The 15,550-nt window shown below is 52.4% G+C and overlaps 7 protein-coding genes across 7 annotated transcripts; 4 read left to right on the top strand and 3 right to left on the bottom strand.

The window, feature by feature from the left end:
- Positions 1-1,356: 1,356 nt before the first annotated feature.
- STEHIDRAFT_141559 (uncharacterized protein) lies at positions 1,357-2,543 on the top strand (the record flags this gene model as incomplete). The annotated part of the gene is made up of 4 exons (XM_007308126.1): positions 1,357-1,701; positions 1,778-1,873; positions 1,960-2,124; positions 2,190-2,543. Exons 1-4 carry the CDS (start codon positions 1,528-1,530, stop codon positions 2,541-2,543), a joined length of 789 nt encoding a protein of 262 aa, XP_007308188.1. The 5' UTR covers positions 1,357-1,527.
- A 901-nt stretch (positions 2,544-3,444) lies between these two features.
- STEHIDRAFT_63740 (uncharacterized protein) lies at positions 3,445-4,003 on the top strand (the record flags this gene model as incomplete). Its single annotated transcript, XM_007307715.1, has 2 exons — positions 3,445-3,617; positions 3,682-4,003. Coding segments are annotated over 2 exons (495 nt in total), but the record flags the coding sequence as incomplete, so codon positions are not given.
- Positions 4,004-4,292: 289 nt separating this feature from the next.
- STEHIDRAFT_63564 (yippee-domain-containing protein) lies at positions 4,293-4,915 on the bottom strand (the record flags this gene model as incomplete). Its single annotated transcript, XM_007307700.1, has 5 exons — positions 4,293-4,354; positions 4,421-4,524; positions 4,584-4,640; positions 4,707-4,762; positions 4,820-4,915. 5 exons carry the CDS (start codon positions 4,913-4,915, stop codon positions 4,293-4,295), a joined length of 375 nt encoding a protein of 124 aa, XP_007307762.1.
- Positions 4,916-5,202: 287 nt separating this feature from the next.
- STEHIDRAFT_141557 (ribosome recycling factor) lies at positions 5,203-6,386 on the bottom strand (the record flags this gene model as incomplete). The annotated part of the gene is made up of 4 exons (XM_007308125.1): positions 5,203-5,457; positions 5,543-5,681; positions 5,753-5,850; positions 5,916-6,386. 4 exons carry the CDS (start codon positions 6,384-6,386, stop codon positions 5,368-5,370), a joined length of 798 nt encoding a protein of 265 aa, XP_007308187.1. The 3' UTR covers positions 5,203-5,367.
- A 249-nt stretch (positions 6,387-6,635) lies between these two features.
- Positions 6,636-7,456, top strand: STEHIDRAFT_133803 (Rpr2-domain-containing protein; the record flags this gene model as incomplete). The annotated part of the gene is made up of 4 exons (XM_007308124.1): positions 6,636-6,970; positions 7,032-7,114; positions 7,173-7,263; positions 7,285-7,456. 4 exons carry the CDS (start codon positions 6,636-6,638, stop codon positions 7,454-7,456), a joined length of 681 nt encoding a protein of 226 aa, XP_007308186.1.
- Positions 7,457-10,651: 3,195 nt separating this feature from the next.
- On the bottom strand, positions 10,652-12,678 carry STEHIDRAFT_114074 (uncharacterized protein; the record flags this gene model as incomplete). Its single annotated transcript, XM_007308123.1, has 3 exons — positions 10,652-11,722; positions 11,777-12,391; positions 12,604-12,678. 3 exons carry the CDS (start codon positions 12,676-12,678, stop codon positions 10,652-10,654), a joined length of 1,761 nt encoding a protein of 586 aa, XP_007308185.1.
- A 641-nt stretch (positions 12,679-13,319) lies between these two features.
- Positions 13,320-14,901, top strand: STEHIDRAFT_171140 (uncharacterized protein; the record flags this gene model as incomplete). The annotated part of the gene is made up of 1 exon (XM_007308122.1): positions 13,320-14,901. The coding sequence occupies one exon, from the start codon at positions 13,320-13,322 to the stop codon at positions 14,484-14,486; it is 1,167 nt and encodes a 388-aa protein (XP_007308184.1). The 3' UTR covers positions 14,487-14,901.
- Between the last annotated feature and the right edge of the window lie 649 nt (positions 14,902-15,550).

Here is a 15,550-nt window from a genome sequence, read left to right as displayed (position 1 = left end):
GTTTGCCCTCTTCATTTCTTTTTGAGGTGCTTTCTTCAGGTTCGAACTAAAATAGTCAGGTATGCCATTCTGGCTAGTGCGCTAACGCGCTTTGAAGGTATTGTCATTTATCCTGCAATTAATGGTTAGTGCTATCAAGCGACGACGACGGTCAACCATTTTGGCTGTAAAGATTTCCCTGCTTTGGTTGGGCTACGCCCTTCAGCCTCACCAATCTGACTTCCTTCTGTTCATCTCGCTTCTATAGGCCAACTGCCCGATATATTTATCGACAAACGGGGCGTAGCTCCGGTAGGTCTTGTAACATCTAATACATACGCGTTCACGGTGAACCGGCGCCAAGGCAGAGTCGTCTTATTCCAGACGCCCAGTTGACAGATCGCGTCACACGCGTCGTGGTTCTTGCACGAACGCGGCAGTAAGTTGCCTGTTCTATCCAGACCTGGGAGCGTCGCTAAATGGGACAGTCGACGTCTTGATCTCCAGCGAGAATTATTTCTCTGGCTCGGAGACTTTGAGAAAGACAGTCCAATTGTGCTCGGCTTTGCAACATATTGCAAAGGTGAGGGTGCCATGGAGTCGGCAACAGCAGCTTGAAACATGAAGTTCTCCGACTTTCAGGTCTTGCCATCTCAAGCTTTTCGTGCAGGCCACACTTGGGCCACACAGAAAACTAGACATGGGAAGCATGTCCACAAGTCACCCCCCAGATCAGTGTCTCAGCCAGGCAGCATTTTTCGTCTGCAGAGTAGTCTGATACCCCACCGACACTAGGCTATGTGCATTGACTCAGACGGCCAATGTTTTTATTTGTGTGTATGTCTGTGTAAGTCTCCGGACTTCAACTAATTTACAGGACGAGCGGTCATTCGTCCCTGCGCTACTCGTTCTGTTGTGCATGCAGACATTGAAAATAGTGCCAGTTGCACCTACTCGGACTGGAGTAAAGCGTAGCCTCCTACGCCGAACACATATTGACCGACTTTTCGTTAGCCTCCATGCGCACGACAGGACTCCAATATGCGTTCAGCGCCACACATACGTAGCATCGTCGAGTCGCCGCGGACGGAGACATGGGCCCTTTCTCACAGGCTCTTCCCTCTCCTTTCTCGCTCAGCGTCTATTGAATAAGACCCATTGATCCTGTCCTCTCAGATGGGCGTCGGTTCAAAGATATCGGATCTGGCGGTTAAGCGTGGACAGATAGCGCCCAGGGCCCAAGCCTCGGGCACAGGCGTCCTTCCTTTCTGCCTCCCGCTTTGTGACCAAACGCCTCAATTGTCGTCGTCCTCCGGTCCCCTACTCCCTCCCTGAGGGCGCCCCGCTTATCCGGTACTTCCACCGTGCGAGAAAAATAAGATGCGCACAAGATCCCCGCCGCTTTCTCAATATGACTATAAAATAGTTTAAAGTTGGCCTACATGCAGGACTTGTCCACCATCACCACCACTTCCAAACCGTCTCTTCAACTCTGGACTCACTCTCGCGCACTCCTCCATTGTCGACACCATATCATCTTGGTATCTAATGTCCAGTTACCGTCACGATCCTTCTCAACACTTGTATCCCGCCTTTGACGCCTACTCCCAACATCCTAGGCCCGACGCTGCACTTCACTACCAGCAGCAACATGCCCCGGGTGCCGTCTCAGGTCCTTTGGCCTCAGGTACAGACACTACACCGAATGACTCGCTTCAAGGGGTACGCTACGTCTTCATCCTGTCTAGTACTCAGTATCGAATGCTGAGGCTTCGCTGTTTCTCGATTCGGCGAATAGCCCGCTGCAGACCATGCCTTCACAGGTATCGCAAATGATCAGCACATATGGACCCCTACTAGCTATACCGATGTCATAGGGAGGAATCGAGCTGTGGTATGCGAATCATCTCAATCCGTAGTCATCCTATTCAACATCTCCTGCTGAATTACCACATTCAAACTGACATGCCTGCTTTGCAGACCAGTACCACAGGCAACGCTGCGATCACTCCCTTGACCTCAGATCCCCTCCCTCACGCAGATTCACACACAACGCATATGAACCATAACACTACCTATGGAGCGTATGACCACTACAATATCGCCCAGAACCAATACTACGAGCCATCCGGCAATTCGGGAGTTGTACGTCGAATTTTGAGCTGCTCTTTTCAGGTCATATCTCATGAATATGCCTGTCGGGCTACTAGCAACCTCCCAGCTACTACGGGCACACCTCCATACCTCCGGCACCACCTCGTGCTACCGAGATGTCATCCTCACGCTTGAACCATAGCTCCTCCTATGTAATACCACCGGGGACTTCGACGGGTAGTGACGCCTCCGGGCAGGAGGTTCAACGTGCCCCTGATGCTCAAACTGAGCAGGGGGGATGGCTTTCCATAAGTTTCCGCATTCCTCCCGTCGTGCGTGGATCCGCGCAGTTAGATGATGGGTTATTTGTGGAGTACTACAAGGAGCAGGATGGCACTACCGTCGTCCACGGTCGCATCCCGGCTGATAGGACCCAAAGCACTCTCGTTCGTGCTTATGCTCACTACTAAAGGCTTCGGAATTTCATTGTCTTTTAAATAGGGATGATGCCTCAGAAGTTCACGAAATTTGTCTACTACTTAAATATCCTTGTCGGGCCCCGCTGTCGATCTTGTTTTCTTGTGCTGTGATTGATGTCTTACGCATTGACTCGCTTTCGTGTATTAGTTCCGTCCAAATAGTATTTTCGCTACCACGGCGACTCGTGTACTACTTATACCTTTTTGACTGTGCTTACTATGCTGGCATACATATCTCATCATTGACTTCCATCTCAACCACTTGCACGTTCCATTGTGGCGCGCCACAACGTTACGTAACACGAAATGTGTAGACGATTTTTGAGCCTCACTTCGCCATTCCCAAAACCCTCTGTTCTATGCATAAGTCTCATCCTCTTACGCTACTGTATCTTCGACTTACTGCTACCCTTGGATGACTCGGTATACAAATATCGGCCGGAAAAGGACCTACGTAGAGGCTGGGTTTGATCCTCGAGACGAAGACGCTACACCTACTCAGACCCCGGGCGCATCTACGTCCACTGCACCTGAATCTCATGTCGAAGCGGAACATCCATCACAGCCTCCACAAGACTCTGTAGATTTTTCTGCTGCCTCTGGAGTACCATCCGAGAAACGAAAACGCAAACGAAGCAAGAAACGTAAGGACGGCGGAACGGAGCAGAAGAAGGAGACTCCAGCAGATGGTGAGGCGGGTCAGAGTGGCAGTGGCGAAGAGAAGGTTGTGAAGGAATCATTGAAAAGTGAGAAAGTAAAGAAGGCCAACTCGAAGTTGAAGGACAAGAAGAAGGCAAAGCGGGTCAAAGGTGCGTTTCTGTCCATATTCTTCTTCTGTCTGCATGGACTATACTAAATTTGCACTGCAGATGCGGCGGACCGAGCAGCTGCATCCGAAAAGCGTCGGTTGAAGCGCATAGCAGAGCGACATGCGAACACGATATGTTTTGTCTGTCGAGAGAACGGACATGCCGCTGTTATGTGTCCGAACAAAGCGAAAACCGATTCAGAGGAAGCAGCAGTAGGTGCGAAGAAGGGACAGGACATAGTAGGGATATGCTACAGGTGCGTTCATGCTCTTGCGCTCAAGAATTTTCACGAGTTCTGAGTCGATGTTTTGTGCAATTAGATGTGGCTCCAAGAAGCATACACTTTCACGATGTCGAAAAACAGAAAATCCAGCGAAACCTATGCCCTTTGCTTCCTGCTTTGTATGCTCAGGAAAAGGTCACCTCGCATCCTCATGTCCCGAAAACAAGATCAAGGGCGTCTACCCAAACGGTGGTTGCTGCAAGCTCTGTGGTCAAACAGACCATCTCGCGAAGAACTGTGGGCTTAGGAAACCTGGTGCGCTATCATCTTTCCTTTTGGACAGGCAGCCCTTCTCACTTCACACCTCTTCTCTTCCTAGAAACGACCGCTGTCGGTGTCATGCTGGGCGTCGGTCATGATGCAGGGGCCGACGAAGACGATTTCCATTCTTTCCGGCGAAAGAACGCGGAGGTGGATCGGGATGTGATGACTGAGGAGAAGGTGCGGAAGATGGCGAAAGTGAAGGCCGGTGTGCATACGGGGATAGTCAAGGCGTACGGGACTATACCTTCAGCAAAGCCTAAGAAGGTCGTTAACTTTTGACCGCATCCTATCGGTCAAGCCCTCGTATGCGTCCATTCCACTCATCCTCGTCCTTGTATTCTGCTCGCTATCGTACAAGATACCGTCTATGTTACCATCGAGTGGCTACTCATCAATCTTCCACGCGTTATCCTTGATCAACTTCTCTCGTTCCAGCAAATACTTTCCTACGAGAATCACAGCTCAGTGTAGGCAATCGTCATGTAACATTTCTGTTAGGGAAGTATGCTGACCTTCTTTATACTTCTGCGAATGGTCTGATGCTTTGTGATAATACCATCCCACTCGATCGCTGCATCCAACACAGAAGACGTCCGCCACAGTATGAACGCCCGTCCTTCCGGATTCTCGACGTTAATATCCACTCGAAGTGAAGAGCGAAGAGGATAGGCAAACAGTAATGGCCTGTCTTCTCTCTTTCCTAGCTTAACATTGACCGCGGAATGCATAAGGCTAGGAAAGATCACGGAGACCACGGTCAACTTCAATGGTAGGAACAGAATAGGGGTAAAGACACACTAGCCACGCCCATCACGCCCGGAGAAGGCTTTGCTGATGAGTTCGTCTTGAAGAGCCTAATTCATCTCATATACCAACGATACTCAGAAACATCAGGGACACATAAGGCTTACTATCACGGCTGCACAGTTTGAGCAAGAGAAAGTAGGTTGATCGCGGTACATGTGTGCGACCTGCGCGGGGGTAGGCGGTTCATTCTGTGGTGACATGATGTTCCAGAGTATTCCAGGAAAGCCTCAGGTAAAAGTCAGTCAGATGAGAACAGTAGCGTTCACGGACGTCGGAGAATGAGCTGAATGAGCCTCATAACAGTTGAAAGACCGAAGCAAACATTACTGGTCCTTGTCAAGAGCAAGGCGAGAAGCAGCCCGATTCGTGCAACCTTAGACGAGGGTTAGGGCTTAAATTGTGGCGGTGTGGCACCACGAGTATAGCCAATGAATGTGTACGAACAGAGTTATAGCCAAGGGAGAGGAAATATGGACGCATAACCGGGGAGAGGATGATAGCTACGCATATTTATCAAGAGTAGTATCCACAGATCCTCGTAGTTCTCCACACGACGATAGCCGACGAATAATTTTCCGAGGCCTAAATATACACGTTCACCAAGGGGGAGTATTAGGGCGAATGGGATGGGACGGCTAAGGCAGTATGGGTATCATCGCTTTCCGCTCGTCCCGGTGACCTTTTTGAGCTGCGCCAGGATGTCGTCGATCTCAGAAAGGTGCTTTTTCTCCAGTTTCTGGAACTGTTTATACCATGACGAGAGTTTAGTGGGGTCGCAACGTGATGGACTAGGCCATCAGAGAAGAACGAAGAACAGACAGACATACCTCGTCTATAGCAACACTATGTTTCGCTGGTTTCGCCTTCTTGAGGCTTGCAGAGTGATGTGCACGGATTTGTTGTCGAATGTCCTCGGACTGCTTCGAAGCGCTGGTGTACAGAGCGAGTCGTGCATCCACAGTCGGTCTGGCAGCAGCAGTTGTTTCGTATGTACTTTAGGGCTTCAGCATATATGAAGAGGAGAATTTGTGACGCACTTAGGTATCGGGATGCGAATTGTACGTTCGTCCACGCGTTGTGGTACAACACCAGGGATTTTAGCATCATACAACGCAGTTTCCACATCTTTCAGAGTCTACTAGTGAAAGTAAAGAAGAGATGATCAGTGCTCGAAATATCCAGAACAAACAAAACACTGACATCAGTCTCAAACACGGTGACGATCAACGTACTACCATCCCTCACGCCGACGGTCGCGACCTCTTCTAACCTGACGCCATCGGCGCTCTCGTCCCCATATTTAACGCGAACTGGGGCCAGCAGTTGAGGAGTTACGCGTCCACTCGCCCTGGTTTCCATCTGAGCGACCTCACGGCGGAACCATTGCACGGCTGTGGACATTTTGGACGAGCATTTCTCATACTCCGCGGCCTGTGTTGGGTCCGAGATTGCTTGCTGAGAGCCAGGGATAATATCGTTTGCTGATACCTTGGTCTTCTTGGAAGTAGAGGGTGCCTCGGGTTCATCCTGTTTCTGTTTGCTCTTTTTCGCGTATGTGCGAGCTTGTGATGAAGGTGAATGCAACAGAGGAACGACGGACGGTAGTGCACGCAACCGGTGCAACGGAGAGAGAGAACGAGACAGGGAAAAGCGCAGAGTTGATAGTGACATTGTGGTAACACTGTGTTAGTGCTTCACAAACGTCTCGCGAGAGTTGAAGCTGAAAGGGATCGGAGAAATATGGATCGCGGCCCGCGGGCCAAGGAGTGGCAAGTTCTGGCGGTTAGCGGCCCGGTGCTCTTCGATTGACTTTATCGGCGCCGATTGGAGGGGCCACACCCTGCCACCACACACCCGTCATCCGCTACGGTACTGCTACGGTACAAGCTCTCCCAGGACTGGTTATTAGCAGGTATTCATATGGCCAAGAAGAACAAAGACGATGTACCGAACGTGAACAGCGTCGCTAATCGCGATATTCTCCATCGACTCAACTTTCTCTACCAAGCATCTGCCTACCTAGACTCCATCTCGCCCCCTTCGTTGACGCATCCTGCGCAACCTCCAGCCCCTGGTGCTAGTTCTAATCTTGCAGGCCCATCAACCCCCGCAAAGATCCCTACCACCGAGAGTTCTAAGAAAATCAAGAAGCGCTTGAAGAAGGAAGCGAGAGGAAGAAATATGCAGGTTACGGAGATCGCTCGGGGCTACGTTCGCTCGATGAAGCAAATTGGCGAAAAGACAACGGTCAAAATGTAAGGGTGGCTTCATATCTTTATTTCACCTGCACCGCATGCACAGCTCACATACACAAAGGGATCCGACTATCAAACGATCGTTGTGCAAGGGGTGCGATTCCGTGTTGATAATTGGTTTGACCGCGAGTTGCCGCGTGAACCGTTGGTCCTTTCCATTGTCCTCTGCATCAAGGCAATGATATGCTTATATCGGATGTAGACTCCAAGTACCACGGGCATACTGTTATCACCATGTGTTATCGTTGCAAGACGCGTCGCCGGATCCCCGCGCCACCCATTCACCAGGATGCGTTAGTAGCGAATCAAAAAAGCGAGGGGATTGTTCTTGGACAACACGCTACTCCGTCTGCGTCAGAATCGGTGCCCGATGGTGCACCAAACCTCACGGCAAGGAAACGTGCTAATATACGGCCCCGAGCGCAGCCGTTGTTCGAGCGCGATGCAGGACATGTCATTTTCCGTGGAGAGGAGAGGCTAGAATGATGTCCAATGGTGTTCTTTTCTTTGTTTGGTCATCGCACGCTTCATTCTTCTTCTAGCTATGAAGATTTCGACGGGGAGTAGTGTGGTGTTGGCATGCTCTCACTTGGTTGTCCAAACAGGAAGAGGCGACGGCGAACTTTGGCTACTTGTTCACATGCCGTTATACGCTCGCGTCCCATCTGTGCCATCGTCTGCGTGGATTTAACTTCTGCTCTTCCGACAGCTCGGTTTTTGCTACGGTGATGTAAGTACTAGGCTTAATAGGATGGATAGGAAATTTGACTACGGCACATGGTCGGCAAGTTGACCGCCTTCGGCGCCACCCAACCCAGATAGCGGCACCTCAGGATGGTGCACCTACATGCGGCCACCGCGTGGTTGTATACTACGACTCGGGAAAGGGAATTCTAGACAAGAGAACTTCCTGGGGATCGGTATAAATCGATATCACCGCCCGATCCGGTGAGAAAAAAACATGTTAACTGTCAACACCATGATGTTGGCGTAGCTTGCTTCGACTTGGAACGATGGCCCAAGCTTTTGACCTTCCTTTCCATGTGTGATGGTTTGAAGAATCAAATATCTGGCCGTCGAGGACGCCGATATACGTACCCCCGGCTGTGCTGCGTGCTTTGTTCCTCTCCCGTTCTACGAGTATAAAAGCCCAGGATCCTATCATGGTTCAACCACTGCTCTCGTGCCTCTTATCACTTCCTGCTTTCTTTTCATGTCTAACCACCCCGACCACACATTCCAGGGCTCGCAGGCTTTATCCTCCCACGCTGACGCTGCATACAGTGGACACCGCGCAAACTACTCCTACCCGGAGCAGCTAGCCACGCCTACGACTCCCCAAGATCAATACCAACCCACCACCAACATCTACACCCCTCCTTCTCTGTGAGAATTATTCCCATACCCCTTTAACTGTTTTCTGACGTACATTTACCCTCAGCGACCCAATAGAGCTCACGGACCTGCACGGTCTTCCACTAGAGTCATACCCGAGCCAAGACTTTCAGTGGTCCCCTGCCCTCTATCCATTGGAGGGTCATCCCCCACAAAACCCATACCAAAACCCAGCCGCCGTTTCTACCCAGCCGTTCGCCAGCCACGTCCCTTTTCATCCGTACTGGAACCACCAGCAGGACATCGCCTCAGGCTCTTACGTACCATCCGTACAAAATCCCTCTTCCCATCTCCTTGTCCGAGACTCTGCTCCCTCCCAAACGTCTACACATCCCTTCGCTTTACGTTCCTTTTCGGATTATGAGTTCTCCAGGTTTCCCTCTGTGCCCACCCATCAATCGATTCTCGCCTCAAACACCTTTGAAGGGTCATCTACACTGTTTGCATCCCCCGATCAACCTTTTCCAGCATCCATCCATCACCACTCATTTGCCTATCCCGGTCCTTCCCGTCCCCTCCCTCAAGACGATTTCTCCGTCTTCACTTCTTCGTCCGAGCCCGATTCACCCTTGTCCCCGGTTAGACTCTTTCCTCGCGCTGCACCCCCTCGCAACATATGGCAGATCTCCCCTTCATTTCTCAACGCAGTTCTCAAGCTCGCTGCATCAATCAATCAATGTCCGATTTGTCTCCATATCCCAAAGGGTTCCTGCCCCACAGATCGAAAGGCTGCAGATCTCAAGCGGCACATACTTATCCATGGATTTGAAGCTGTCTGCTGTGGCGTTCCTCTAGATGACGTCCGGGTTGGCCGGTATACCGTGAGCCCTTCGCTATCGCCCCCGATATTTTTCAATGGTCGGTGGATGGTAGGAGGTTGTTGGATAAGTGTCTCTTGTCGGAAGGATGTGCTAAAGAGGCACATCAATGGCAGCAGAAAAGGTTGTATAGGCGACTTGGATGGGGATTGGCATTTATTCAATCAGTGACGAGTATACTCTAAGGAGGTGTCTTCTTTTTCTGCAATCCGGACGAGTAAAGGCCCCTGTCCATAAATTACTTACTGTATCCAATATGGACGATTTCAACCTCCTCTGTATCCATTATCTCAACATCTCGCAATTCCTTCTATGTTTCTTTCTACTTGACCTCGTCTTCAAGCTGGCCGTCGTGACGCACTTATACACGCAGACCCCCATCTTCCATCTGACCACTACTTGTACTCATCTCTCAGTTTCTTCGCCTTCTCTCCCTGACCCTATTAATACTCGCCATGCCTTCCTCTACGCTACCGGTACCTTTTTGTCTTGTAAGTACTACCTCGCCCCAGATTGCATTGCCACTGGCCTTCGTCAAATCATATTGCTTTCGTTAGTTTCTTATCTTGATTTCCTTGTATGAAATGCTTATTACGTCCACCGCTCGTGTCCCTTGAAGTTCTCGAATCCCCTTGTTCGACGGCGACCTAGCATCGCCAATGCTACGGACACGGTGGCGAATCGTCAAACATGCCCACGCCACCCGGCCACCGCGCTGCAGTCCGCCCGAATTTTTTTTTCGGCGCCTACGCTACAGCCTGCCCTAAACACTGCATCTATATAATCCAGCCCTCCCCGCACCCTTCGTTTTTTCCTTAGAACATACTCAGGCGCGTATCCCTCCCTATCCCTCGTCCCAGTCCTCCCGTCTAACCAATTCGTTTTGTTTCTCGTATACAGCTAGGATCTATTCTATAGAAACTAACCGAGTCTTGCAAGTTTACACTTGCCGCATCCTTCAAATCCAGTCGATGACACCCATGCTCCCTCGTCACACCGAGAACATGTCTTTCGCTCTTTGTTGAGCGAGGACTCGATGACGTTTGGCTCGCTCGCTGTCGCACTCTTCGGAGTCGGTGGTGCGCTTGTCAGCGAGGAGAGCATTTGTCTGATGGATCACCTTCTTCTTATCTTCCTGATTTATCGGGGGATGGAGGTGTGGATCGGTGGTGCGGGCTTGTAGGATTTTGGGCAGTTTTGAGGAGGGTTGGGGTGTGTTTTGTACATGGATATGCTGGAATGAATGCAATTTTATGTCCTGCTCTATCTCTGTTTGTGTGAACCCATTGCAAGATTCTTTCGATGTCACCCTCAGCCTGAAAACTTTCTGTTGTGGCGCGCCAACCTTGTTTTGCTACTCCACATGAAGGACGGAATGCCTGTTCGCTCAACTCAATCAGGTCTTTTGAACCTTGTAGTTCGGTGAATGTTATGATGAAGACTGAAGAGGTCAAATGTCCAAACGCAATTACACCTCTCCGAGTAGCTTCACCAAAATATCCTTCACCGTCCTCCTCTTCCACGTCCCCTTATTGTGTTCTCCCTCCCTCCCAATCGGCGGAACAGCCGTAAAAACCACACTACTCAATACCTCGTCCTCCGGTCCACTCCTCACCCTCAACCGATGCGACACCACCCTCGGCACGACCTTCGCCACATCCACCTCGCTCACATCCCACCTCGCCTTCTCATCCTCCACATCCCACCACTCCCTCGCTCCCCTCCCTCTTCGCTGCCGTCCCGCGCCCGCGCCCGGACTATGCTGAAACCCCGGCGCGAGCGACGAAGTGCTAGAATTATTGAGTGAGAACGACGACCCGTGAGCGGCTGCGTTCGTAGTCGTAGCATGCAGGAGCCCGTTGGTGTTTCCCCCCCGTGCCGATCCCACGACATTCGTATTATCCCACTTCAAGCTGACGAGCACGTACCCACTATCGTCGATATCCTCCTCGCCGAACCCCGGGCCCTTCCTCCTCCTCACGCCCGGAAACGCCGCATCGTCGCTCGTCGACGTGAACCCAGGGACCTCACTGCTCTCGACCGGCACGCCCTCGTCCTCGCTCGTCGTCGTAGTCATAGTGGCCATCATACTCGCCAAACCACCGCCCCGCGTTTTGGTATGTTCGGCGGATTGAACCTCCAGCGCGACCATATTCTCGATGAGGCCCGTTCCTCCGTCCGTGCCGCAGAGTACGCGATGGGCGCGTATGAGCGCTTCGGCGTCGCGCATTGCGCGGGCACCGATGAGCATTCCGTCTAGCTCGTGGTGGTGCCGGATGGCGGACATGAGGTCTGTTAGGTACAGTCGGAGGCCACCGTCGATGTGGACGTGTTCGGGGGTGCTGAGTTCGCGTAGGCGGTGGAGGAGTTGGGAGGGGAGGGGGGTCGGTGCTGAGGGCTGGAGAGCTAGCGTGGGTTTGGGTGAAGTCGTGGTTGTGGGAGGGGTAGTGGCTGGAAGGAGTGATGACATGTAGGAAGAGTAGTGTTGTCGCGTCTCTCTTGCAAGACCTATTGTGGCGCTAAGAGAGAAATGGTCGAGCTATCCATTATCGTAGTCAGTGATGGGGTCGTAAGGAGATTGGATGTCGCTTACTATTCCCTTATAAACACCAGGCCTCTCGCGGGGATCCCAGGGGCATACCAGCACAAACATGAAATCATCCGGTAGCGTCCACTCCGGACTGTTCATGGCACCCAGCTCCTCGTCATCCTCAAGCACGATCTTTCTCTGGAATAGCACAAGGGATAGAGCACGCTGACAAGGCATCGTCGCATTTTCCAAGCCAGAAAGCACGACTGCACGAGGAAGCAAAGCATCGGAAACAGGGCCAAGGTGAACGGTATTAGACTGCTGAGTAGTGATCAGACCTGGGTCGGTATAGATCCCCAGTGGGTGTGGGCGCAGTGGTGGTCGAACAGGGTGCTCTGGCTCGACCGGTGCTTGCGCGCTCATTAGAAGCGAAGGATTGACGTCGGCATCAGCGTTCTGCGCTTCTTCGACAGGTTCGGGAGAGGGTGGGACTTCTGCAAGAGGATAAGTGCGAGAGCGTCTATTGCGGCCACGGGCGAATGGCTTGGAAGGATCTCGTGTGTAGGGGTTTGATGTTCGGGAAAAGAATATAGAGGAGAGAAATGATGATGGGCTTTGTTTCACGTTTGAACGCAGCTTGTGTTTGAAGGTGGGGTATGCGAGCACGTCGTTAAGCAGCTACATAGAACTGTGTGAGCGCAATGGACGCATGACGGGAGCTTATGTCGAGTCGAGCAGATATCAAATATATTTTGTTGAGTGTATGTACAAGAAAGCGATACAGTCTGTATGTGGCAGAAGGGACATGAGCGTCTCTTCCATGTGCGAAACGTATGACGCGCGAGCGAGCTGAGCTGGCTCAGAAGCGAAGCGAAAGGGCACAAACTCACAATTGCAGTCAAGTTCTGCACTATTCGGACATCCTCTTCGCGGGTCCTGAGCAGAAGATGCTTTGAGCCTGCCATAACTGAGAGCAGGACGCTTTGGACGATGACGGGGTCGATGGGCAGATTGGGTGATGTGGCGGCTATGTGATCGAGCAAAGTCGGGAGGAAGGCGGGCATGCCTGGCGACGCATTGTTGGTTTGGGCAGAATGATGGACGAGGGGGTCGACATTGTCCATGTTGCGGCCGTTGCTGGGGCAGACGACGTGGGCGACGGGCGGGGGACGGTGAAGGGGCCGACGGCGGAGAGCCGAGCGAGCGGAAGGGATCGAGGATGAAGAGAAATGAGGTCACGTGGGGACAATTGAATGGAGGAACTGTACAGCTGCAGACTCTCCAGCCTCCTGCACAAAACGCCCTGCGCGTTTCACCGCACCGAGCCCTCCCCGCTTTCTTTCCCACATCATCCTCCGTCGTCCACGACGCTCTCCCCATCTCCCCCAGCGACAACACCCTCGACGCTCTCTATCTCCTGTGGCACACCCTCTGCTCGCCACACGTCCTCCGACGCACACGCTCCCCGGCCCGTCTTGCTCGGTGACCAGCATTCGAACCGTCCCCTCTTCTCGCTTTGCTACACACCCCCATCTACCACCACCCTCCCTCGGGAACGCAACACTCAACACACGCTCATCGCACTGTTTCATCTCACACAACTCCCATGGACACACTCTCCGCCGTCGTCCCCGGCTCTCGTCGACCCACCACCGTAGAGGTCAAGGGCGTCATCACCTCCGTCAAGACCGTCAAGGTATCTCCCACCAAATCATGCACAACGTCTCCCCCGCGCTTCAAAGTGCCCGAGCTCAGTTCTACCATCCGCCGCAAACCATCCATGACCTACAGATCCCCCTCGTCTCAACACCCGGCAGGGCTCTCCATCGAGCGCTCTGCCGTAATCAAGCCATCCTCCATATCATCTTCGACTAGCTCGAACCTCTCCGATTCCAACTCTACCAGCCCCAAATCCCAGATACCCCGTATCGACTTTTCTCCCATCGTCCCACCCAGGCGTTTATACCCCATGAAGCCCCCTCTTCCTCTCTACCACCCCTTGGGCACCCTCGCTCGCTCTCTCCCAAAGATCAACCCCGACGCGGAGGAGGAAGAGAAGGAAGTCGCTCAACCAGTCCCCACCGACGACTCTAAACGCCGCTCCTCCTCTCGTACCCGCCGTCCAGCCGCGAAACTTCGCGACCCGGACGCGGAGAGCTCCCCCATCGCCATCCCAGCCGAACCCGCAACCGACAAGCCTTCCAGTCGCAAGAAGCGGGGCGGTGGACAGAGCGCGGCCGCGAAACGCAAGCGAAAGGAGGCGGAGGAGAACGATAGCACATACCCGTCAAAGCGCACACGGACCACGCGTGGGGGCGTTCAAGCAGCAGCAGCGGCTGCTGCCGCTGCCTCTGAAGGTTCAGTGTCCGCTGCTCTTGAAGGTGCTGAAGTCGTTGAACCTGCCGAGGAGAAGCTCCCCGAGCGACGTTCGACGCGTTCGAGAGCAGCTGCGAGCAAGCCTGCTGCTCAGAGGATGAACTCCAGTGCTAGCGAAGGCACTCAGACCTCCGCCTCCATCTCGATGGCGGTTGGGCGTCCTCAGAGGAAGTCGAGGGGAAGTGGACGAGGGAAGGGGAAGGAATCTGTCAACGAAGAAGTGGTTGCTATTGAAGAGGATGCTTCCGTCGATGCACTGGTGGAGGAAACTGCAACTGCGTCCTTGAATGGAACCAAACAGGACGAGCACGGTGCGGGAAGCGCTGCTCAGAAGGCCGGTAGTTCGAGCAAGGAGGAAGGCGAGTTGAGTGAAGAGGGTGAGATACCCTCGAAGTAATTGACGTGCAGCAGCAGTGTAATGTTCGTTTCCTTGCATGTCCCCTCGCTCTGTATGTACCACCTCCATCTGTCCATCGTCGCATCCACTCGTCGTTCCCACATCCCAGTCTCGATCTTCCTCTCTCGTTCGTCTTGGGTATTATTTATCGCATCATGGAATCCTCGTCTATTCTCTTTTGTGTCCAGTCTCATCCCTAGCTCTAGCTCTATCTCTATCGCAGTCGCGCCGTATCCACACACGTATACATAGGATTCTCTCTGCTTACACTCCCGCGCCGGCTTCTGTCTCCTTTTCTTGATTTATTCCGATCTGATTGATTGATTGCCTCGTTGCTCGTTCATCTCGTCACCTCTCTTCTCTGTACCACCCTAGCTCTTATCATCCCTCTCTCTCTCCTTCCTTTATTCCATCCTATCTTTGTCGTCCGTCTCCCGCTCTGTGTGCATCTCTCTCGCCGAATTGTATTCCGTGTTTTTCTTGGTTTCAGTGCACAATGCAAAAAAAAAAAAGCGAATTTGCAATCGAAATGACGCGTGATCACGCGTATGTACGTGTTGAACATTTTTTCTGCTTCCGTGCGAGCCAATTTGGGACGCGTCGCGTCGCGCGATACGCGCCCGTGATGCAGTATTTCAAATTCATCGGCCTCATACAATTTACTTGCCGGATCGGCAGATTGCTTTGATTTTCGGGGTGCCTCGGACACGTGGCAAGGACGCCCGTTGCCCGATCTCATTTTGCATGATTGCCCTTGGTGATGTGGCACCGACTCCCGAGTAATGGCCGCAGAACGGTTGGTTGCCTAGTAGTATGTTGGGCTGGCTGAGGTTAATTTTATCGTCATTACGCTGATCTATCTTCGCGCTGAGGTTTATACGGCCGGCGCACGCTCCATATTCACACACTGATTCACAGACGGTTGCTCACAAGTAAACCGGTCAGGTGAAAGGAGGGCCACAGGGGTTGTCAAAAAAGGACTTTGCGGGCCCTCCTCGGACAGGATACGCTCGCAATGCACTTCGAGGATTCACAAAGGAAGTATCAAACGCAGTGCATTTCGA

Source organism: Stereum hirsutum, assembly GCF_000264905.1.
Source record: "Stereum hirsutum FP-91666 SS1 unplaced genomic scaffold STEHIscaffold_14, whole genome shotgun sequence".
Lineage (NCBI taxonomy): Eukaryota > Fungi > Basidiomycota > Agaricomycetes > Russulales > Stereaceae > Stereum > Stereum hirsutum.
The sequence above is the reverse complement of the archived record's forward strand: the minus strand, read 5'-3'. Positions and strand labels throughout refer to the sequence as shown.